Raw genomic sequence first — 26,131 nt, 5'->3', positions numbered from 1 at the left:
ATCAGGTGCAGAACTGCACATATTCCAGTAATTGAATACATACTGTTGGTGTAATTGATGTTCTGCATTGTGGGAGGAGGACACTTTAAAAATACAATTAAGAATTTTGGTTTCTGAATATAAAATATCAAAATGTTGCTATCCTTTCTTATTGTGTTAATAAGTCCTTTGTCATTGCAAATAGTATGTACATTGTAAGATAAGTAATTTATCAAACAGAGAACAATACCTTTAGGTGTTGTATGAAACTTTACTCTGCCTCTCACAAATATTTGACATGGTTCACTATTCCCTCTTTTTTTTTCTCTTGGCTTTGAAAATGCTACACTTCCAGGTCTCTGTTCCTTACTTACCTAGCTGTTCTTTCTTTTAAAGATTACCCTTTCAGGTTCTTAGAGCTAAGTTGTAAGCATTCTGGGGTCTTCCTGATCTGTTTTAGAGATGTATTATATTATATTAATAGAAAAGCTTGTAAAAATATGTGAATATAGTTTTTTAATTTTTTTTTTTATTTTTCATGAAATGTTTAACATTATTCTACTAATTTCATTTAGTTAGTTATGGCTGCGCTAGCTGCAGCGAGCCAGAGTCTGGTCTCTAGCTGGGGTGGATCCCCTTGTTGCAGAGCATGAGCTCTAGGGCGTGTGGGCTTCAGTAGTTGTGACTCTTGGGTTCTAGAGCACAGACTCAATAGTTGTGTCCCACGGGCTTAGTTGTTCCATGACATGTGGGACCTTCCTATATCAAAGATCCTCCTGCATTGGCAGGCAGATTCTTTACCACTGAGCCACCAAGGAAGCCCCTGAGTACAGTTTTAAATATCCATATTACCCAGATTAAGAAATAAAATGTATACACATACTGTGGAAGCACCATTTGTACCCCTCTCGTTTATTGTGTTCCCATTCTCCTGCTCCAATATATCTGTAGTCTCAAATTTTTGATGGTAGTCCTGCTTTTGCTTTTTTGCTTTTCTCCTGTGGTTTGGTTTTGTTTTTTTTACTACTCATTATGCAGCCCTAAGTGCTAGAGATTTTTCTCCTATATTTAGAAGTTTATTTAAATGGAAGCACACTGTTTTCCTTTTTGATTCATCTATGTTCACATATATGGCTCTTGCTTATCCATTTTCAACATTGTCAAGTGTATAGATTTCCACTGTATGAATATATTATAGTTGGTTTATCTGTGCTACTACTGATAGACACTTGGGTTATTTTAGTTTGAGGCCATTATGAACAGTGCTGCTTTGAAATTTTCCTAATTATCAATGAGGTTAAACTTATGTTTGTTGGCCATTCTTCTTTATGAATTTTCTGTTAATTCTTTTGCCTGTTTTTATATTTAGTTTCTTGTCATTTCTTGTTTATTTGTAGGAATTCTTTAATATCCTAGACACTAGTCTTTTTGTTGGTTTTATGTGTTGCAAATAGTTTCTATCAGTTTTGGCTTTTTGGTTCATTCTCTTCATGGTATTTTTATATGGCCGAATTTACTTGCCATACCCTTTATGTTTGTGTTTTTGTGTCATGTTTTAAAAAATCCTTTGTTACTTTGACATTATAAATATAAACACTTAGAAATTTTAAAGTGTGTAGTATTTTAGTGACTGTTGCAGTATTTCAAGTTACAGAAATAGTTGAAAGAATCTCCTGCATCCTTCAGATTCTCTGATTATTAACATCACACCACATTTACTTTATCATCTCTCTTTGTGTGTGTGTGTGTGTGGTATTTTTCTTCCTCTGAGTCATTGGAAAATAAGTTGCAGTAAAAAGAAAAAAGTAAGTTGCAGGCATGATGTCCCTTCTAAATACTCATTGTATATTTTCTAAGAACAAGGACATTCTTATGTAAATAACAAAATCAGAAAATTAACATTCATATGATACCATTATCTAATCCATAGATCTTTTAAAAATTTTGCCAGTTGTGAAAATAATGTTCTTTATGAGAAAATGTTTTTCTAGTAGGGATCCAAACCAGTATCAGGTTAATTTATTTGTCATGTCTTGTGGAGGCCTTTAATTTGAAACATTTCCTCATTCTTTGTCTTTTATGACCTTTAAGTTTTTGAAGAGTTCAGGGTTGAGTATTTAATAGAATGTATCCCAATATGTGTGTCTGGGTTTTTGGCTGAAATAATGTTGTGTCTTTCTCGTTTCATTACATCAGGATTGCTGCCAGTTTATCCTATTCGTGGTGATGTTAACTTTGATCACTTAAGGTGGTTTCTTCCAGTTGTCTTACTTTTTTCCTCTTTATAATTAAAAACACTTTTTTGTAGGGAAGATATGTTGAGACTATATAAACAGCCTGTTTCTTACCACTTTTCACCCTTTAGTTGTTTTTTTCTTTTTGAAGATTTTTATTTGATGTGATCCATTTTAAAAGTTTTTATTGATTGTTACAATATTGATTCCGTTTTATGCTTTGGATTTTTGGACACGAGGCATGTGGGTTCTTAGCTCCCCAATCAGGGACTGAACTTGGATTGCTTGCATTGGGAGATGAAGTCTTAACCACTGGACCTCCAGGGAAGTCCTTCACACTTCAGCTTTAATATCCATTGCCTAAAATAGTTGTCACCGTGATGGTTGTTGCTGTATTGGTGATTTGCTAATTTCATCTTTCCTCCTGATTTGGTAGCTGGGGTTTTATTATAAAGGACTTTTTTTACCACTCCATTCATTCATCCATTTTTACTGCATTTATGTGAATGTAAGTTTATAATGTGCTACTTTCTATTTACATGGTATAGTGTGATCACTGGGATAAGTGATACTTACCCCATTGCATCATTTTACTATTACTGTCTATATTCATTATACTGTGCATTGGCTCTGTATGACTTATTTACTATTCATTCTACTTATTTTTTCACATTAATATGCACTTGTAAATTCTTATTATATGAGCAGTAATTTCATATTATTGTTTTTCATTTTATGTTCAAACTATCCCAGATTTGGCCAGTGGGAGCCCTTTCATACAAGTTTCTGTGGCCTTTTGACGTGTCCTCATCATTGTATGCACACTTCATTACTTTCTGGCAGAAGATGTGTCAAATCTTCTTTACTTTCCCTGCCTTAGCATTGCAGTCAGCCATTTCTCCAATGAGCCCTGGTTCCCTTTAGTGGAAATCAGTATTAAGGCACTATATATATATGCTCATTGATAATACGGTATCATTGCTTCTGGAAACTTTAAGTGGATGTGTATGTGTACTTCATATATTTCTCTGTGTGTGTTTTTTAAAAAACACTGATACTTCCAATTCTAATTGAGCACTGATACTTCCAATTTAACTGGTACTTCCGATTCTCATTGAGCACCGTTTTTCATATTGTGCTTCCTTTCTTCAGGAATGAGAGATCTAGTTTCCATTGGCCTCAACATATTTACCCGTTTGCTCAATCCTATAATACACAGAAAGTTTCAGAATTGTTAACACATACCATTAACTGGAGGTTAATATTTGCATAAGTGGTTTTCTGGGCATTGCTCCAATGGTCTATTTATTATTTTTGTCATTACCGGCAGTCTCAGTGTCTGACAGTTAAGTCTCTTATTCTTCAAGAGGATCTTGGCAGTTCTTGACCATTTACACTTAGAAATTTTAGGATCAGCTTTTCAAGTCCTCAAAGGGGGAAAAAAGCACTCTTAGGGTTTTGATTAGATTATATTGACTTTATAAATCACTTAGAAGACAATTGACATCTTTACAATAGAGTCTTCCAGGTTTTGAACATTGTGCACCTCTCCATTTGTGTATTCTTTAATGTCTTTGGGTAAAGTTTGACGACTTTTCCCTGTGAAAGTATGTTTACATATGTTTGTTAGAGTTATTCCTAAGAGCTATACTTTTAAGGTTCTAATTCTCAACCAGTCTTTTTGATCTGTGTAATTTTGGGCAAATTGCTTAACTGCTCTGTACTTCTGTCTTTTTATATGTGAGATGAACATAATAATACTTAACTGGTAAGAGTTGTGATGAATATTACATGTGCTAATGTACGTAAGAGCTTAGAATGATGCAGTGTAAATTTTAGCCATCATTTGGTTTTCATAGTGTTGCTAATATACAAATGCAGTGTTGTTGTTTCTTCATTTCATACTCAACTTTTATTAACTCCTTTCTCTAAATATTCTAATTTTTTTCTCTTTACTTTAATAAGATGCATTGAACTTCTAAAATTTATGTAGAAATGGAAAAGTATCTAGAAGAGTGAAAGGAAATAAATGCAAGACTTAACATAAAGTGCAGTAATCAAACGACTTTGACAGTGTTGAAAAGATAGATATATAAATCAGTAGAGAAGCATATAGAGTCTAAAATTCACCCACGTATATAGGATGAGTTGATTTTGAGCAAAATTGCCAGTGTAAAAATTCAATGAAGGAGAATCTTCCAACAAGTAGTTTTTGGACAGGTGGATATCCATATTGGAAAAAATAAATTTTGATTAGTATCTCACACCATACTGACAGATTGACTTGAAATGGATCTTAGACCTGTCTGTAAACTTAAACCTAAAAAACTCGTAGAATAAAACATAGGAAGGGGGACTTCCCTGGCGGTCTAGCAGCTAAGGCTCAGCGTGCTTCCACTGCAGGGGACACGAGTTTAATCCCTGGTCAGGGAATTGGAATCCCACATGCTATGCAGTGTGACATGGCCAAAACAAAACCAATAAATAAGTCTATAAGGCAAGCTTATAGACTTGAAGAAAACAAATTAGTTACATCAAGGTATACAGGGAATTCCCAGCTCAATAATAAGAAAACAAATCATTAAAAATGGGCACAAGATTTGAAAAAATATTTTACAAAAGATGGTATATGAGTGGCAATAAACACATGAAAAGATGCTCAGCATCCCTAGTCATCAGCAAAATGGAAGTTAAAATTACCATAATATATTATTACATACCCTTTAGAAGCATCTTAATTTGGTGGATTGTTGTCTTTTACTGGTCCTAGAAGTGATCTTTCCACATATGCCATCTTCACACTGTTTCTTTTCTTAGTTTTTGGAATTTTGACTAGACCTGTTAAATTTTCTTACTCTGATCTGAGTATCTTAAACTTTCTGTCCTGTTTTTTCCTTTATCTCTCCGAGCTGCATCCTGAATAATTCCTTAAGGCCTTTCATTTTATTAATGATCTCTTCACCTTTGTCTAATATGTTGTTAAACTTGTTTTATAATTTTAAATTTGAGTAATTGTGCTTTTTATTTCTAGAAATTTTATTCTTTTTTTAAGTATCATCTGCCTTGTAGAGACTTTTCAGCATAGCTTTTATTTTTCCAAACATACTATTTAGAATCCTCATCTGATAATTCCAATGTCTGAAGTCTTTGCAGTTATTTTTCTGCAGTTAGATATTTCTTTTTCTACTTTCTTCTTTTTGAGTTATTCACTTACTTGGGAAATAACTTGTGAGACTTCTTAGTCTCAAGATGGTATGTTCTTCCAGAAAGAATTTACTTGTTTGCAACATCAAAGGATCTGTGTCTGGGACCATTTCAGTCTAAATCCATAATTTTGTTAATTTTCCCTTGAATTCCTAAGAAATGTGAATTTAGGCTGAAAATTTGCATGAGAGCTTACTTTTGGTTAGACCTTTTCAGAACTTATTTTGTCTCTTCTCTGTTAGACACAAAGTCAGCTTTCCTTGTAGTCTTCTGAAGGCAGGGGGAGTAGGTAATGGAATGGGTTATTTTAGGTTTATACTGTTGCATTAATGTCATGGACGTCTCCTGTTGACTTCCTTCCTCTTGGGCTAACATTGGGATTTGCATCTTGTCCATTAAGCGTGAGGATGATAAAACCAAAGCTGTTTGATAGAGTTAGGTTTTTAGCCAGGTTACTCTTAATCATCTTGTTGGCTGTTAGGTTTTTTTGTTTTTTTTTTAAAGATCTTTTTACTGTTCATTGGACATATCTGCCACAAGGTTGGTCTTTAGTCTGCTACTATATCCACATTTTTGAAAAACAATAATTGGACCTCTTTTCCATAATATATATTGTTTGTAATGTTTTAAATGTCTCTATTTTGTCTAGTGACTCATAATTTATATAATAATACTCCAATTTAGACATTAAGCTTGTTTCTTTAGGGTTTGCTACTATAAACAATAGCACTGAGAAACACTGAAACATTGATAAACTGATTTCATAGGTAAAAATGTTATCTATTTGTATTCCCTTAATTGCTATTGGTAATACATTTTCCAAATGTAAAATACCTGTGATATAGCTATTCAAATCTTAAACCTTTTCCTTTAAAGTTTGTGTAAACCAATGTCTAACAGGTTAATTTGCTAAAATGTTTCTGTTCCTGCTTACTTGAGGAATGTAGATTTATGGAAACTTTACAAATGTTTCTTTTGTCAAATATTAACAAATGTTCTTGTACTTGGAAACAGTTACTTAAAATTTGGCCCTGGAACAGTTTGCCAGTTCTTTCATTTATTGCTCTTTAATGTTCAAAGAGAGTTAATATCAAAAATGTTCCTCATTTCTCTCAAACCTACTGCATATCTTCTGCCTCATACCGCACCCCCCCCATAACCACTTGTATTAGACTTGTTTTGTTTTAAAAGTACCTCCCTTCCCTTTCTGACAAATCTGTGATTTACAGTAATTAACGTTTATTCCTCTCACATAACTGACACTTAAACAACTGTGAATCAACTTTTGCAAACTTCCCTCACATGTCTTTTAGATCGAGGGTCCAAGCTGAAGGTGCCACTCCATTTGAGACGTGGCATTCTCATGGCAGAGGGTGAAAGAAATCAGAGAACTGGTGTAAACCCGTAATGCTTCTTAACGCTTCTGTATAGCAGTCTATGTCATGACTGTCTGTGTGTTCCTATCATGTGAGTGCAGTGGTGTTGCCTACAGATGTATGTTCTGCAGGAGACACTGCAAGTCACATAACTAGCCAGAGTTAGATGGAAGGGTCAAGTGAATACTTGACAACCATATTTCTTCTTCCGTTTAACTTCCCAGTGTGAATTTTCATAATAACTCATATCCATATTGAAGTGTCTCTGGTAAGTCTCCCTCTGTGCCTTAAAATAGTTATTTGTTCTGAAAATGAATCATTTTACCTATGAGCTTCAGCCTACTTGAATATAAGTTGAGCAAGGGCAGAGATTCTTGTATGTGTTACTTAGTGCTTCCTTAGCGCCAGAGGGGTGCTTGCCTCCTAATGTGCTTTCAGTGATATTTCTCTTATTTCATCACTCTGTCCGTTCTCATTTTTGTGTCTTCATTTATTGTCAGTTCTCTCTGCTAGCTCTGTCCCTGAAGTCTCTTTATAACTATGTTTTCTTGAATTATTTTAATAAGTCATAGCACATATTTAACAAATTCTGTTAAATAATTCTCTTTAATGAAGAGAATAAACTTACGTGATCTTTTAACTTCTCTGGAAAATTCAGCCTACATACTTCCTATAAATATGCATATCACCCTATCATTAAAAAAAAACACCAAATCCCTCCCTTTGACTCGTACAGTCTAGCTTCTCACTATTGCTCTAAACTATTGCTTCCCGTTTATGTTTCTCACTCTCCCTGACTTTCACTGAACCCTCTCCCTGAAATTCCGTCTCTGGATCCTGAGGGACTGTGATTCATTGTTTTGTTTTCTGAGGCTGTTCTCTGTCTCTTTTCCTTAGAATGCTCGTCTTCCACTTAAGTGTCCTGATACTCCCAGGCTCTCTTTTTAGCTTCCTTCATTTCTTGTCTTGTGCCCTGAATTTTTAGTGGAGTTCTTCTTCATATGGCTTTTACATTTATTTCTATATAGATGATTTACAAATCTGTATCTTGTAATAGTTAGAAATTCCGAGTTTACCCCCTCATTTCCACTTGTGGCATTGCCATTTGAATGTCTTAGTATCACCTCGACCTTAATTTGTCCTAAATCAAATTGTTTTCTTAGTAATAATGATTCCACCATTTAGAGCTAACTCCTGTATTTGTTGATGGTGCACAGTCGCCAGGCTTCTAAATGGAGAAGGAATATCAGCCTTTGTTTGGCATCTGGTACACACTAAGCACTGCTTTTCACTTAATGTCCAGTTCAAGTTTTACTTCCTGAGAAGCCTTCAGACAGTCCCAGAGAGTCTTTGCAATCCCTTCTTCTTAGACCACTTGCAGTATATTTGTATTTAAACCTCTAGATCCTCAGCATGTGAATCTTCTATAATTCATAATTTTAGTTTGTAAAGCCTCTCAAAGGCAAGGATTTTTATTTCATATTTCTTTTTATCAGCACAGTACCCCAGCAGTACAGTATCGTTTAGTGAATATTTGATGATTTTTACATAGAAACAGTGCTCTAAATAAGGGCAGGAATATCAACCTAAATAACAAAACCAGATAAACTAAAAGTAAGTAGCAAACTAATAACTCAGAATGAAATACTAATAACATTCTAGCTGTAGTCTTGAACCTTGAACCCAGTTGAAAGGGATTAGCCTCCAGAAGTGGCAGAGGCTCTTATACAACACAGCAAGGATCATCTGTTGGACAAATCTTTACTCCGTGTTAGAATCTCTTTGTCAACAATATACTCTCATATGGCCATTTTATTGTGTTGATAACCCTCTTTATAGAAGGTAGTGTATTTATTTCAGCTTCTCTTCCCCATTAGGTGCACCAGGAATCATTTCCTCACCATATGCAGGGGCTGCTGGATTTGCCCCCGCTATTGGATTTCCTCAAGCTACAGGTGACTCTTTTAAAGATGAAGTTGAAATGATTTCTTAATGATGGTTTATATATTCTAGAACTTATCAAAATGAAAGATATGACCATGTTTGAAGGATTTACCAAAAAAGCATTACGTATATCAATCATGGAAGTGGCTCATGGACAATAGACGATTGTACAGCTTCCTTGTGTTTATAAATAATTCTCTCTGGTTTCCTTCTCAACACTAAAATTCTATTATCTGTTCTGCATCATTTATACTTGCCATTGGCCCAGATAACTATAGGTTGACTATATTAAATAACCTTAGGTTTATCTCTTTGGTTATTATATAAAATAGATGAGCTGCTTGCTGATAAGCAGCTCAATTACATGTTAAACAGACTTCTGTCTTACTTATCTTTGTGTCCTTCTGCCTTTAATGACATTCAGTACTTAATATGCAGACAGCAAACATTTGAATGAATAAACATTGACTATTTTATCTGTAAGTACTTTTTAAAAAAAAATTAATGGGTTTGGAAGATTACTATAGAGGATATGCATGCTGTTTTATTTCAGAAAAAAAATACATGTATACACATTTTTTTCTTCAGCTAATGAAAATAATTAAGAGAGAGAACAATCAGTTAATACTTTGATAATGACTCTGACTCTTCCAAATAATAAAATGAATTTGATAATAAGAAAAAATACTTTATGGTTTTGTGCTGAAAGAAAATAATTGAGGTGGATGGTTGGAAGAGTGATGCAGTGTTAAGTCTAGTCTACATACTACCTTTATAGCGTCCAGCTGATCTGTGAATAGAACTATCTTAAACTGCAGCATAGCTCCTTTCTGACAATGATCTTAGTATCCTCCCTTTCTAAGTCTGGGAATTGTAACTCTTCTCTTCAGGAGAGAGGATGAAGTTAACTAAAAAGAAAGTGATTTAAAAGGTTGAGATTTATTTTTTAGGATATTTGGTCGTTTTAAGACATTTTAACATATGTTTAATTAGTGAGTGATCTTATCTATCTCATTAAAATGAAGGCATTATACATTGTGTTTATGTATTTGAAGATCCCAAGAGTTACACATTTGGAGGTAGTGATATATGGTTTCTTCATTTTAGATATTTTTTTGACATGCTGTATCTATAAGACACTGTAGTAGATGGTAAAAAAGAGGAAAAAACTGCATAAAGAGGGCTCCTGAGTTGATAAGGCTTTCCAGGTGTGATAGGGGGTATATGCACACACATGATTTGTGATGAAGTGGCCAGACTCTATTATAAGGAATTTTGAACTTAAAGAATCAATACCTTAAAGAATTGGCTCATTTTACATCAGCTTGGAATTTTATCTTATATAGTTTTTAAGCTGAGCATACAAATGGTTGGACCTTATGAGGAAGTGTAGTGTTTTATGTATTGTATGTAGTGTCAATATTCCAGTATCATAGGGCTTTCAGTAGCTTCTGCAGTATCTAAGGGAATAGAGAGCTCTGAAAATTCTTGCTCCAAAAGCATATTGAATTCCATAAATTTGTTGTTGATGGTAATAATGTTTTACAAGGTTACAAAATGTTTTTTTCCCCATGCAGAATATATGTATACAGTTTACCTGTTTTAGATGTACAACCCAGTGATTTTTTAATAAATTTACAGAGATGTACAGTCATTACCACAGTCCAGTTTTAGAACATGCATTACTACCTAGCTTGCATATATGTGACTTCTGCTGAAGGGCTTTTAAAATGTATATATATAAACACACACACACACACATATATATGATTTAATGGTAGAAGTCAATATAAAAATTCATCTGCTTTAGAGAAATGTATTGGAATATATCTATTTCAAGAAATAGAAGTGCCGGGGACCAGCCCCAGCTGATCCAGGGTATTCGAAGGAGAGACGGCCTAGGCGACTATTTATATGCTAATTAGAGATATAGAGAACAATAGAATGAGGATAGCTCAGTAGGAAAATTCAGTGGAGAAAAGAAGCTGAGTAGCTTGGTTTACGCGGGAGACCAATAAAACTTCAAGACAAGAAGTTTGCACCACTTACGTAGGCCGCAGGCGCCCTCTCGAATAGCGGAAGGTGTCTCACCCTAGACTCCTTCTCGAGTGGGTCTTAAAAGCCCAGGCATGATTAGTAAGCGTGGTGGGTTCCGCGCTCCAGATGGAGACTCAGCTGGAAGTTAAAGGGAAGAATGACATGGGGAGACCAAGCGCTGGTGAACAAGGCCCGTAGCTTTATTTTTAACAGGGGCTTTTATACCCTAAGTTACACATAGAGGATAATAGGGGATGCAAAGTCAGCAGTCTTTGGTTCTTATCAAAAACCAAGGTTTCTTTCCTGCAAATGTATCGTATACAAATGGTTTAGGTGATTTACATCATCTTCTGGCCAGAAGGCCTACTAACATTTTATGACTCTTGACAAGGACTTATCAACAAAGACTTATTTTCTCTAAGAGTAATTATTTCAAGGTTTGGCACCATCTTCCAAAGATAAAATTGCATTCCTATAGGGCGGATGTGTAATGGGTTTACAACAAAGAAAGAATTTATTACCTTAAGGGTCTAACTAACTAACTAACTAACTAACACCAAGGCCACTACTTATTTTTTCTACATACCCACTATTAATTGATACATATTCAAGGATACAATTCAGGGGATGTGAAAACTTGGCAACAAGCATTGACTCATCAATGAAATCCTTTACTAGTTTATTCTGACAGTTTTTAACTCTCTGAGAGGCTCTAAGCTATTTGAATATCTTAAGCTTCCCGTGCCTCTGGAGGCTAGGAGACTGTAAACAATCGTATGCATAGCTGCAGGAGTCCGGGTAAACTTGTCAGGCGAGTTAGAGAGCCATCAGAGGGGTTTGGATTTAAACACTCCTAATTGCCCAGGAACTTTATTAATTGGAGCTGTAAGTTAACTCTTTGACACAGAGAGAGAGAGATGGTGGTAGGGGACAGCCCCTAGTAAAGTCAGAGGTGAGAGCACAAAGCAATAAAGTAGGCAGACTCTGGTTTTTTGGGGGAAAATGCTCGAGAATATCCGGGTGGACTCCTGAGGCTCGATCCCGCCTTTGCGTATGCCGAGCCTCCTTCCTCATGACCTTTGCCATGAGTGGAATGCCTCACCGGCTCCCCACATAGAAGGAGTACTGGTAGTTATAGACCCTTTTAAAAAACCTCATGGCTTTAAGACTGGTGAATTTGGTTGGTCTGCAAAGTGTTATATAAATAATAGAGTATTAAGTATGATAATGTCAACAAATGAGAAGCTCTACCTCCAGAGTCTGGATTGACCTTTGTTATCCTTAGGGTAGCTTTGAAGCATTTTCTTCTCTATTTTTGCTTTTTCATTCATTTGTTTTCTTAAGTCTCATCAAGTGTTCCAATTCTCCAGATAACTAGAATGCAAAATGCTTTTGCTGTTTCATAAAGGTCTGTCAGTCCCAGCTGGACTAGGTCCCGGAGCGCTCGGTCCCCTCGCAATCACCTCCTCCGCTGTCACTGGAAGGATGGCCATTCCTGGGGCTGGTGGGATGCCAGGAAATTCCGTTCTGCTTGTCACCAATCTTAATCCTGATGTGAGTTGGAAAGTATCATATGTAAAAAGTCTTTCAGGAGGAAATACTGTGCCTTCTGACTTCGAGTTGAATTCAAATGGAAATGTTTAAGAATTTGTATTAAAGTTCATCACTAATATATATAAAGAAGCATGTAAAAAAGCAACACTTTAAACACAGTCAACTCTGGTTTTTACAAGTAAACTTTTAAAAAATTTTTAGTTAAATGAGACCCTTACATTTTGTGTTCTCCTTTTCAAACAGCTTATCACACCACATGGACTTTTTATACTATTTGGTAAGTAATTTCTTTTGCTTTGCTGTTTTTAGTTTTTTTTTTTTTAAGTTAGCTATGATGTGAATTGAGCCCATTGCATCATTCAGTAATACTTACTACTGCTGTGTGCCAATTAGAGTGAGGATAGAATAACAAGGAACATTTGTTAAGTGGTTATAGATACAACGTTTTATAAAAAGGGAACTAGAGGTTGTAATAAGAACATACAGCTGGAAGACCTAACCTTGCTGAGGGAATCAAAGGTGATGTACAGAGAAATGATAGTTAAGCTGACTTGTGAGAAATGAAGAAGTGTTATGTTAGCCAGGCAGAAAGGGAGGGCGAATGTCCATTCACAGATACTGGCAATGAGAGACAGAGCTCTTGGAACATGGAAATAAGGAAACTCAGTGGAGAGTATAAGGGAGAGACTTGTTGAAGCTGGACAGACGAATAGGGGGCAAGGCCATTAAGAGCTTTGTGAACTATATTAAGGAACTTGGTTTTTAACCTAAGAACAATGGGAATCCATAATGAGATTGAGATTTTAAAAATAATCCCTAGACTTTTTGATAGTGTACCTCTCTCAGTTAAAAAATATTTAACATGTACTCCTAATCTATATATGATTAATTAATCATAAATTTCATCAATCTTTTACTGTACTCTGTATGTATAGTTTTATATTACAAACAGAAATACAAGAACCATGAAGTAAGCAATGTTTAATATTTTAAAGATTTTTATTAATGAAAGTTTTTGAAATAAAAATCTTGTTAACATTTAGTGAGAAATAAGATTTAATATGCTTCATTATTTTCAAAAATCTTTTTCACTTTGAATCAGTATTCCAAAATCTGATTCTAAATTCACTTTATTTTTGTACTTGATGGTTGTCGTAACTGAAAAAGATACCTCATAAGGATACACAAGGAAATTCCCTGGCTGTCCAGTGGTTAGGACTCAGTGCTTCACTGCTAGGTTCTGGGTCCAGTCTCTGGGTGGGTAACTGAGCTCCCGCAAGTCACGTGACATGGCCAAGAAAACATTTTAATTGAAAAATATAAAAATGTGATATGAATGAAAGTGTTGCATTGTTGCTATACTAATTAAGATACTAGTTTTTTGGTCTAATCCACTAAATTTTGATGTATTTTACTTGGAAAAAGTTCCATGTTTCCTCTTGTTAAATTAGTTGATTTTGAAATCTATTGTATTAGAATAATGGGGCTAAAACTCACTAATCTTCATTTGAAAAAATTTTTAATAGAAATCGTTTCAAATTTTTTAAGTGGATAATAGGTTTTTTTTTTTTTACAGTGTCTTTCAGATATAATTTACAGCCATACAATTCACTAACTTAGGTATACAACTCAGTGATTTTTAGTCAGTGTACAGAGTTGTGCAGCCATCACCAGAGTTCAATTTGAGAACATCTCTGTCACCCCCCAGAGATACTTCATACTCAGGTGCAGTTTCTATAATAGTTTTAGTTCATGATACATTTATATGACTATCAGTAACAAAATCATGTGTTCATGCTAATTTTCATATGTCTCTTTAGTAGCCAGAGCACATTTCTTTCCAAAAATAGTTAATTTCTCACTAATTTAGAAAAAAATTACCCTCAGCTTGAAATACAAATTGTATGTTATTTTTTAAAGGCTATTTATTTTGGCCAAGAGGGACAGGTAAGCCTGATGTGTTGCAGTCCATGGGGGTGCAAAGAGTTGCACACTACTGAGCAACAATATTTCAGCCACTTGTCATTTCTGAAAAGGACAGCAAATTTGGGATACTTACATATATATATATATTTTTAGCTACTGTTTATCTCTCAGTTTAGTTGCTTGTAGGGGCTTGCCCATGAGATAACCAGTTCTCCTATGTGCGCCCTGAAGATTGTCGTAGTTGTTCTCTCATCCTGTTACACAGTATGGTAATGGTGCTACTGTTTAAGGATCTTATTTTTATGATATTGGTGATACCCTGTTCCACATGAACTGCAATATATTTTAGCACACTAAATGGAAAAAGATGAGAAAATGTCCTTCACACTGTAGAAAATTTCCATCTATAATTTCTTGTATATGTTTAAAATTAGTAAAATGTAGTTTTTCACATTGGTTTATATAAACAAATCAGGATAAATAACAGTTTATTATCCTCTCGGGCTTCCCCGATAGTTCAGTTGATAAAGAATCCACCTGCAGTGCAGGAGAGCCTTGTTTGATTCCTGGTTCGGGAGATCCACTGGAGAAGAGATAGGCTATCCACTCCAGTATTCTCCATAGGGTTACAAAGAGTTGGACACAACTGAGCGACTTTCACTTTCAATCCTCCCACACCCCAGTGAATCATTTTGTCTGCTTTTTGGGATGTGGGACCCACTTTGGGGAACACTAGTATAGAAAAATTGGATGTAATGAGATCAATTTGGAGGCTATTGTGATTGTCCAGTTGTGAAATAGTGATAATAGCTTGGATGGTAGGGAGGATGGGAAAAGTGGACAAATGTGAGAGGTATTTAGGCCATAGACTCAATGAGTACTGGTAGTTGATAGGATGTAAGAACTTAGGGAAAGGAATAGGTCAAAAGATGACTCCCAGGTGTCTGACCAGAGCAAATGCATGCATGATGATACTGTTTATCAAGAGAGTTCATGAACATAGGAGGGGACAAAAAGGGGAGATGAGTCGATTTGGAATATATTAAATTTGAAGTATTTATGGGACATCCACGTGAAGGGATTAATAAATCTAAAATATAGATACAAATTTGGGAGCATATATATGAAATTGCTCAGGGAAAGCATATAGCATGAGAAAAGAAGCTTTCTTTAAATATATTGGTAAAATTAATTGAACACTACAGTCAACACTAAAAAACTGTTTTGTCTTTTTAATTAGGAGTATATGGTGATGTACATCGAGTGAAGATAATGTTTAATAAGAAAGAAAATGCATTGGTTCAGATGGCAGATGCAAATCAAGCTCAACTAGGTACTAGTGATTAATAATAGTCCTTATTATATGTACATATTATATGCTCCTTTTGTATGTGAATTTTCCTATGAAGTAAACTTACGGCTTAAGTAGAAGGAGTTCCTCTTTATGTCAGTGTCTGCACTATTATTTGGATCTGCTTACATTTTAAGATTTAAAAATGTTTATAACTCTTTGAAGTGCATTTATCTGTTTGAACATATCATTGATGTTTAGAGCTTTGACTCTAGGATTTTTCCATTAGCTTTAAACTAATAAACATGACTTGTTTTCTTTCGTTTGCTTGTTTGTTTTCCTTTTAAGTTTTCTAGAACTGTTGCTTAAAAGTTCATAATGATAGTGCAAGAAAGTGTCATTTTGCTATCTCACCATTCATTATTATAGTGGCTGTTGAAATATACTAGTCAGATATTTATTTTAAAAAGCTTTACTTGAGATTAATTTATTCAGTAGCCATTTCCTGAGCTCGTGTTATATTTCAGGCATTCTGAAACGTTTTAGCACTCTGCTAGGAAAATAGGTGTTTTTTGTTGTATTGCATTTCTTTATGGTAAAACCAACTCATTTAATATGTTTTCATATGTAAGAGTTTTTAAATTTAAAACTATTTAAGCCCTCAAACTGACAATATAATTTTAAATGACTAAATAAAAAGAATTATGATAGTTTTACAGAGACTCTACCTTAATACCCAGAATTTCCTTATTTTCTTCTTATGCACCAGCAATGAATCATCTGAGCGGTCAAAGACTTTATGGGAAAGTGCTTCGTGCTACACTGTCCAAGCATCAAGCGGTTCAGCTTCCTCGAGAGGGACAAGAAGACCAAGGTCTGACTAAGGATTTTAGCAATAGTCCTTTGCATCGCTTTAAAAAACCTGGCTCTAAAAACTTCCAGAATATTTTTCCCCCGTCAGCTACTCTGCATCTTTCCAACATCCCGTATGTATCTTAATTTGTTACTATTCATTTCAATGATAAATAATCTAGAGTATATGGTTTGGGGAGATAAAAACTGAAATTATTGTTAACGTAGTAGTAGAAATTCACTAATTTCTTGTCAGATGATTTATTTGCCATCATGTCTTAAGAAATTTATCTAAACTTACACTCCAAAAGTAAAGGTAGCAGTGTTTAAAATTTTTCTTTCCAAACAGGGAATTAGCAACTAGTTACCTTTCAGTTATAGAAGGGCAAAATTACATTTATGCAGAGATATTCCATTGGTACAGACTTACTCATCCTTCTGTAGAAGTGAAGACCTTTCAGCAACCAGCATAGCAAAATCAAATAATTTATGTTTTTAAGAATTTGGTAAGCTTCCCAGGTGGCTCAGTGGTAAAGAATCTGCTTGCCAGTGCAGGAGGCACAGGAGACATAAGTTCAACCCCTGGGTTGGAAAGATCCCCTGGAGTAGGAAATGGCAGCGTTCTCCAGTATTCTTGCCTGGAAAATGCCATGGACAGAGAAGCCTGGTTGTCTACAGCTCATGGGGTTACAAAGAGTCAGAGGCACGCAAGAATTTGGTAAAACTGAATTCTCTGTTTTTTAACCTACAAGCCACATATATATCTAAAAGCTAGAAATTATTTTCTTATAACCAGTCTGTAGTAACCAGTGTTGTAGCAGACTTGTTCTTCATTCATCATCTAGCTTAGAGATTGACAGACTACAGCCCATGGGTCAAATCCACCTGTAAGGCCCATGAGCTAAGATCAGTTTTTACATTTTCAGTGGTTGGGGAAAAACAAAAGAATAATATTTTGTGATTTGAGAAAACTACATAAAATTTCACCTTCCATGAGAAAAGTTTCAGAGAACACAGCCACATTTATTGATTTATGTATTAGCTATGGGTGCTTTTGAGCCAATACGACAAAGCTGAATTGTTAGAATAGAGACTGTATGGTCATCAAAGCCTAAGAAATGTAAAACTGGAAATCCCAGTTTTAATTTGTGAAATCCTTGACCAAAAAAGATGACAGTTTTATATAACATGGAGGAGGATAGCTTTGGAAAGAAAGGGTAAAAGCTGGGGGGTATAGTTGTATGCCAGCATGTGTGTGAAAAGTTAAAAGGGAATGGAAAAGGGTACAGTTCTGGGACATTTCTGAAAATGAGAATGGCCGTTGAATGGGAACAAAAAATAATTGTTTAAAATACGGTTGAATGCCCAGGCTCCTCACTAGTCTCCAGTTAGGCACATGGAGAAACTTTGCATCTGAATTGGGCAGTGGCTCAAGCCTTATGCCTTCCAGGCAACAGGAGGAGTCGCTTTAGAAAAGAAAACTCAATTATGTGCGTCTAGAAATTTAGCACCTCATTACTACAGAATGAGGGAGAGAGGCAACATATTTAAAGACTAAAGCAGGCTCCCTCTTAAGGACGTTTATCCAGGAGCTGGTCTCAGGTTGTATCCTACACTGGACATGTAGGTAGGAGAAAGAATGTTAATGTATTTTTTAACCATCTACCAAGTATCGGGCACTGTGCTGGTGTCTTACATGCATTACCTCATCTAATCTCCATAATAATCTTCTTTTTAAAATTGTGGTTAAATACATAGCCATTTTAACCACTTTTGAGTGTGTGTTTCAGTGTACACTCACATTATATACTTTCATAGTGTTCAACCATCACGTGTATCCATCTGTAAATCCTTGTCATCATCTCAAATTGAAGCTCTGTATCCATTAGACAGTATCTCTCTGTTTCTCTCTACCCTGTCCTTGGTATCCACCATTCTGTGTTCTGTCTTAGCAGTTTATCCATAATAACCCTTGGAGTAAAGGTTGTTAGTTTCATTTTAACACTGAAAGTGAGAGGCTCAGATTAAGTAACTTACTCAGGAGTGACATACCAGGTGAACATGAATTCGAATCTCTCTCCTAGCAGAGCCAGTTGTTGTTCTGTAAGACCATCCTTGCTGGTAGTTGTGAAATGACGAAGAGTCTACTTTTAGTCCATTGACTGTCATGTGGTAGACCACTGTATTAGTTGTCCACTGCTGTGCAACAGATCACTCCAAAACCTAAAGCTTAACACAGTAGTAGATGTTCTTTATCTCAAACTTACTGTGAGTCAGGAATCCAGAAGTGGTTTAGGTTTTGGCTGATTCTCTCACAAAATAGCATCTGAAGGCTGTAATGGGGTTAGAGTCCACTTCCAAAGTGGCTCCTTCATATGCTTAGTCAGTTCCTTGCCACAAAGACCTGTGCATAGGGCTACTTGACTGTCTTCATGAAAAGGCAGCTGGTTTCTTCCTGAGCTAATCATTCAAGAAAGGGCAAGGTGGAAGTCACAGTGTCTCTCAGCCTCAGAAGTCATGTGTCATTTCTGTAATACCCTGAGGGTTACAGAGGACATCCTTATTCTGTATGGGAGAGGAGTACCCAAAGGGTATATATACTAGGAGGCAAGTGTAATTGGGGGCTACTTTTGAATATGATTGGCGCATATATATGTTTGTAATTATCCTGAATGTAATTGAAAAGGTACTGGATTAGTACTAAAAATACACTGGACTAGTAGTGGACTATAGAAGACAAATCAGAGCTAGGGAAGGGGCTTGGAAGTACTGCTGCTAAGTCGCTTCAGTTGTGTCCGACTCTGTGCAACCCCATAGACGGCAGCCCACCAGGCTCCCCCATCCCTGGGGTTCTCTAGGCAAGAACACTGGAGTGGGTGCCATTTCCTTCTCCAGTGCATGAAAGTGAAAAGTGAAAGTGAAGTCGCTCAATCGTGTCCAACTCTTAGCGACCCCATGGACTGCAGCCTACCAGGCTGCTCCGTCCATGGGATTTTTTCCCAGGCAAGAGTACTAGAGGGGGTGCTGCTGCCTTCTCCATTGGAAGTACTAGTTAGGTACTAAAGCCGTATGGGTAATAATCCCATTGAAAGAGTAAATATAGAAAGATTTTCTTGCTCTTTAGGTACTGCCCATGTCTTATGCAAAAGAATTGAGACAACATTCCATTGTCTGAAGACATGCATGCATCAATCTTGAACATCTTTTTTTTTTTTTTTTTCTTTTGTGACTCTATGGAAAACCCACCAGGCTCCTCTGACCATTGGATTTTCCAAGCAAGAATACTGGAGTGGGTTGCTCTTTCCTCCTCCAGGGGATCTTCCCAACCCAGGGATCAAACCCAAGTCTCCTGCATCTTCTGCATTGCAGGCAGATTTTTTCACCACTAAGCCATTGCGGAAGCCCAACCTTGAAGATCTTTAAGGGCACTTGCAAATCATGTCTTCATTGCATGGCTTTATGCTCTTTGTAATGTGAGGTATTCTAGAGACCTGATGATGTCAGGAATTAATCATTGCTTCATTTGAAAATTAGGGATAAGATAGTTGACTGTCTCTGTGATGATGTTTTCACAGCCCCTCTGTTACAGTAGATGACCTGAAGAATCTTTTCACAGAAGCTGGATGTTCAGTGAAGGCTTTTAAATTCTTCCAGTAAGTCCATTCTTTTAAAAAATACATGATTTGCAAATGTTTATGGTAATTTAATGAAATCTTCTAGGGTTGGGGAAGAGGTTTGTAGGCAAAATTAATTCTGTGTACTTTTTCTGTTTCTTCTGCCACTTTAGGAAAGATCGCAAAATGGCACTCATTCAGTTGGGATCTGTGGAAGAAGCAATCCAGGCCCTCATTGAGCTTCATAACCACGACCTTGGAGAAAATCATCACCTCAGAGTTTCCTTCTCAAAATCTACAATCTGACTTTTCTTTGAATTTTTCTCCTAAGACTGGACCATAATTTCAGTAAAACCTTCAGACATAGACTGAAGCAGCTCAAGACCAATTTTGCCTCTTTTTCAAAAATAACTCTTTCTGACTTTGATGTTAAAGTATATTAAAAAAATCAAGGGATGTTCTCTTTTCCCATTTCTCCCCTCTGCCAGTACGTCATCAGAGGCATGTTTTTCCTTTGTACCATTGTTTCTAAAATGAAAATAATCTTCAGGAAAAATTTTTTTTCCAATAATTTAATTCCCTGTATTAAATTGGATTTCAAGAGGACAGACTCTTTTAATTTGGGTCCAGATCAGCCTTATACAACATTTCTAAACTCCTTTGTACTTTGAAAAATTTAAACATACAGACTTTTAAAATTACTTGACATAAGTAATTTAAATGACCTACAACCAAGTTTTTAACTTTATGATTCAGAAGTTTGAGTGCTGTAGGAAACTATGTTCTCTTATAAGTTATAACAGTTATTTGGCATATATTGATACTTATTATACATAAATGGGGTTGTATTGGAAGCAAATTGATAAACTTGCATGTTTTCTTTCAATTATTTTTTTCCCACTGTAAGACACTCCTTTGCATATCTTTAACTTTTTAAAACTATTTGGAGAATGAAATGTCTCAACTGTCTCCAGGGAAATTATGTGGAATCCAACCAGGATCTATTAAGGGTCAGAATAATTCATTTTATTTGGGAAAATCATGGTTTAAATTTCACAATGACAGTTGCCTAGTAATATGATCTTGGAAAATTTAAAAAGAAAAATAATCCTACTTATAAACTACTTTTTTACAGTTGTTTTCAGAAAAAAAAAGTTTACAGTCTTAAGGAAAATATTCAGGTCTATTATATGGTTTGACAGATTTTTTAAAAGTTATTTTTGGTAAAGTCTTCTTTTAGAAAAAAAATTAATCTCAAGGGTTTTTTGTACCACTATAATCTCTAATACTTATTCAGAATTACTGTGTATTTACTTAATTTCCTATTATGTGCCTTATTATGTGCTTATGATATAATAGGTTAGAGTTTTATCTAAGTATCTTAAAAGCTATATTGTCGGCTTGGTGAGCATTTGTTTTTTCTTTCCTTGTTTTGGCAAGAATTTTAAAGTTTTTGTTTTTTTTTTTAATTGCAGTTTTAAGTGATTTTTCAAGAAGTAATAGTTTCTATTCAAATTTTTGGTGCTTTGGTGTAGAGGTGGGGTGGGGAAGGGTTAAATGGTTTTGGGAATAACTCAGTGCACACCTGTAGGCCTCTTCATATTGTGACCAGCAGTGGTCATTGCGGTTATAGCATACCAGTTGGGGGCTATAAAATGCAGTCTCCGTTTCTGGATCTTGTCTAATCTTTATCCATTAGAATTTGTCTCAGGATTGCTTGGTTTTTGTCATATACTCAAGTGAGAACTTGCTTTTCTTGGCTAATGAAGCTCAGTACTGGGTGAGTGCCCACATAGGTCGTGTATGAGGAGTGGGCTCTTTCTCATACTCTGTCCCTCTCTCTCTCTAGTTGAACGTAAGCATACGTTTTAATGTTGTTTCATTGACTGTATAATGTAAAATTGTTTCTTTTAAATTAGATACTTGGCATTGATTACTTATTCCTTCAGTGCTTGAGTAGATTTTTTAAAGCAGAATTTGTTAAAAGGGTCGTTTTTGTCTATTCCTTTTTCACTTTTCTCAGATTCTCAGAGTGGCTCATCTCACCTTTTAGAAGAATATCTCAATCTCTTATTATATTCCAGCTATTAAATTAAACAGGAAAGTTTTAACAAAAACAATTTTGCAAAAATATTCGGAGAATACAAAAGACATTCTGGATTGTTCAAAAGCAAAATTCCCTCAACACTGAGCAGCAATTAGTCGGTAGAAAATGAAGGACACTAAATTGAGACCTTTCGAATGGATCAGTTTTAGTATTGGCTGATCGGTATAATCATTTATCTAGTTTTTTTTTTTCACTTATGAAATATATTTTTACCAAAACACTGAGTAAGAGGGAAGGGAGAAAAACCAATTTCTTTAAGAAATCACTCCAAGTTTGCTTCATTTTTTCCGTCTTTACAAGCACTATTGTAATTTTCAGTTATATTTTAAATTGGAATTTTTTTTTCTTTTTGAGTTAGTAATTACTATGTAGTTTCAATTCATGATTCTCATAACATTCAGTGTAAGTGTAGCAGAAGTGTAGCAGAAGGGAGATCATAAATGGTGTTGAATGTAATTTTGAAGTAGGAAATGGCCTTTATATTTGAGAGAGAACATTTGAATCCTTTTCAGGGCTTTGTGTGTGTATGTGTATGTGTGTGTAGATGAGTGTATATACATACATACACTCCTCTAATGTTGTACATACATATGTACATTACATACATCTTAAATTATTGACCAAAAACATTAATCAAATTAAGATTTGGAAAAGTGAGATATTCTTATTTAAAACAGTGTGTTCAAAACCATCAATTTGTGTCTAAAATTAGCTGTAGCACATGGATGTTGTCCATATTGGGCTCTTTGCTCTTTGAATTATAGAGGTCTACAGTATTTGTGTTGACATAGTTTCTGTAAAAAGATTTAAAAATATCAGGGCAGTTAAAAAACTAGATCTTTGTATTTTTTGTTTTGGCATGCAGTTAGTTGATATCTGCTAAGCAATGTTTTGTTGTTGTTGAGCTGTCGTAGTATCCTATTTTAAAGTTTATTTACTTTATTTCCAGGAGAATTGTCTTATTTTTGGAGGTGTCTGACTTTGACACAAATTATATATATTCAGGACTTTTAAAAATAGCAGTACAAAATGAATAACCAACAAAAACCCATAGTATGAAACTCTGAGAAAAAAATAGCAGTACACATTAAACGGTAGCAATTTATGCCAAAAAGTTTTACTTTGAGATTTAAATAACTTGCATAGTAGTAAATTGTGTTTTGTGTGAGATACAAATAGGAAAATAAGCTTAATAATTTGATAACTTCCTGGAAAGTATCAGAATCAATCTGTAGTTCCTACAGAATGCAGTAAATTCTTTGTTTAAGGCTAAGTTGTGATGTTTAAGGCTAAGTTGTGATGTTTAAGGCTAAGTTGCAGTAATGTTTCTGATTTTGTTGTTGAAAGTTGGCAAATCTCACAGTTTTTAGAGACACAGTTTTTGCCTGCCTGATTCCTTATGGAAGCAGTGTTTCTTTGGCTCCACCTAGTATGGTCATCATAGGTTCTGCTTCAGTTGATTAGAAGTAGTGCCCATGAATGTCTCTGTTCAGTTTTATATAAACTTTTGGAAACTTCCATGTTATTAAGCAGGCAGGTTATGCACTGATTGTATTATCATGTAATTCCCCTTCTGTTCCCACTAAATATTTTTTGGACGAAAGATGACAAGCTCAAAAGTATGTGTCCCCTGCCCGCAGTGAGTCACTTAAAAACCCTGTTTGCCAAATTGTCAGGCTATCTCTCAGAAAAACTAGTGTGTATTGCTATTTTTAAAACCAAAAAGACAGCATGACTATGGGTAAAAGCGTTCTTAACCTTTCCTTTGTCTTGATCTGTTATTAACAAGAATAAAACTGCCAGACTTAAAATAATCTACTATTGTGCTGAAAAGAAATACCATTAGATTGCACAAAACTTTTCCCTTAAAGAAAATGTAATTCAGCTGTCTCTTAATTCAGCTGTGTTATTATTTAGAAGACTATTTGCAGTCTTTTTTCAGAGCAAATTTTAACAGCTAGTTGTGAATAGTTTAAAAAATAGAAAATTACTAAAATATCAGTTTGGGGGGTTTTATAGAGGGAGAAGAACGAAAGAAACAGGACCAAAGTGTATGTGCCTTCTTCAGTAGTCTTAATTGATCTTTCTTCCTAATGAGGTTTAGGTGGTAGTATCAACATTCTGGTTTTCAGGAAATGCATAGTATATAATTTTAAAAGAATGTTATCCCACAGACCATTCTTTCAAGGAAACAGTTGTAACTGTAAAATGAAGTCTCAGTTATGCTTTTTGCCTTCCTCACATAATATTCATAGCATGTGCAGGCCCAAGAACAGAGCTGCTCGGAGTCTTTGTGGTAGTCATCTTCATTTCTGTAACCTGAGGCATGTGTTCCAGAGAACAGGGGTATTTTTCTGGCCCAGTGACCTTGGTGATAATAGTCATGGTTGAAAGCTGCTTATGGCAAGCTGAAATCAGCACTGTAAACAGATTTTTGTTGTTGTTGTTTTTAGGTTATTTTTAGTTCTTGAATCTGTGTAGTAGTTGTAATAATAAATATTTAAATAACTATTTTTGATGTCATTTAAAAAATCATACTCTGGCCTTTCTTCCCTTTACCATTGATACCCAGATCTTTAAAAAATTCATCCCACATCCAAAAAGTACTAATTATAAAGATTGCTAACCAAGCAGAGTTTTGCATCAAAATGTCACCTCATTGCTCTGACCAAAGACTGACTGTTCTGGTTTTGACTCCTTTCTGTTAAGCATTTTTTCCCAAGCTCCTTTCTGAAAGAAGAGCCAGTGCAAAGCGGCCTTTACTTTCTATTTCCTATCGGTGAATAGACTACTTAGAGAAAATGGGAGTTTAAATGTGAACAGAATGGATTAGATGATAAGAGTTCGATGGGCATTTTCAGTACTGTATTTAAGGAAAAAAAAAAAAATAGCACAGCTAGGAGCCTCTGACATTGTCTTGTGTTTTATGTGGTCTGTTCATAAAATTCCCTTTTTCAGTTTATAAGAATGTTCATCTAACAGAAGTAAATGCTGTAAATATTTGTAACAACATTTTTTTAAACCAGGCCAAAAAAGGGGGGAAAAAAGCGGTTTTAGGGAACAAGTTGACATATAAAGTGGTTTTATATAAAACATCAATTGTCTTGTATATTTTGATAAGCTGCAGTACCAGCTTTCATTTGTAACACAGTTTGTGGCTTTGGAAGAAAAGGATTCTGTGATTGTTGAAGTGAATCATGTTATAAATGCAAAGAGATGATAAAATATTAAAAAACATATTTTCTAAGTGCGTAGTGCATGGTTAATTAAAGCTTCTGTACACTACAGTATATTCCATTTTCGTTCAGTTTGTATATTTGCTGACTATTGATATCTCTACTCTTCCTAACAAGTATAGCATTGTAGCATGCCTTTTAATAAATGTCATGACATCTGTACTCTCTTAAAATATTTCTGTGTTCTTGTCTGTACTTTGGGTTTTCCCTTGTCTTACCTGTAATTCTAATGATGTCATATTTTCTTTTCCTTCTCATAACCATCCATCTAAACTTGTTACAGCATAGCAAGCACATGTGCACACAGCTTTAAAAACTAAACGACCCTAAGTTTGCTGATCATCTCTTTTTTAGTTCAGGAACAGTTCTCATTTTGAGAAACAAAGTGCTTTTCTAATCATCCTACAAGTAGCTTTGTAAATGGCACACTCCCTCTGTATAAGTACACGTTGGTATATTTGCATGAATGCTGTCTTTTGCTCTCTCTGTGTATATCTCTCTCTCTCTCCTTTCTGTCTCTCTCTTTCACACACACAGACAATATATGTACAATGCCAAACAAGAGTTGGAACATTTTTTCCAGTTTTTGGCTTCCCTAGGGAGCTAATATACATAAATTTTGAGACATGAGGTGTGATCTCAAACCAAGTTTGTGTTCTTTTCAATTAAAGGGTAACATAGTTACCAGCTGCCTATATATTTCTTTTCCATAGACAAAAATGTTTTATTTTTAGGTTCTTTAAAGTATTATTGGATTTTGGGAGTCTAAGCAGTCAT

General features: G+C 35.2%; 1 protein-coding gene across 4 annotated transcripts in view; it reads left to right on the top strand.

Annotated features, from left to right (window-relative positions):
- PTBP3 (polypyrimidine tract binding protein 3) overlaps positions 1-25,365 on the top strand; it is a 91,626-nt gene extending 66,261 nt beyond the window's left edge. For all 4 annotated transcript variants that reach the window (XM_019966723.2, XM_019966724.2, XM_070795282.1 and 1 more), the window contains 7 exons: positions 8,671-8,748; positions 12,183-12,328; positions 12,572-12,605; positions 15,495-15,587; positions 16,315-16,531; positions 19,973-20,050; positions 20,185-25,365. In XM_019966723.2, coding sequence (XP_019822282.2) covers positions 8,671-8,748; positions 12,183-12,328; positions 12,572-12,605; positions 15,495-15,587; positions 16,315-16,531; positions 19,973-20,050; positions 20,185-20,317 — 779 coding nt within the window. In that variant the 3' untranslated portion in view covers positions 20,318-25,365. The remainder of the gene's footprint in view (positions 1-8,670; positions 8,749-12,182; positions 12,329-12,571; positions 12,606-15,494; positions 15,588-16,314; positions 16,532-19,972; positions 20,051-20,184) is intronic.
- The last annotated feature ends 766 nt before the right edge of the window (positions 25,366-26,131 follow it).

This window comes from Bos indicus, chromosome 8 (genome assembly GCF_029378745.1).
Source record: "Bos indicus isolate NIAB-ARS_2022 breed Sahiwal x Tharparkar chromosome 8, NIAB-ARS_B.indTharparkar_mat_pri_1.0, whole genome shotgun sequence".
NCBI lineage: Eukaryota > Metazoa > Chordata > Mammalia > Artiodactyla > Bovidae > Bos > Bos indicus.
The sequence above is the reverse complement of the archived record's forward strand: the minus strand, read 5'-3'. Positions and strand labels throughout refer to the sequence as shown.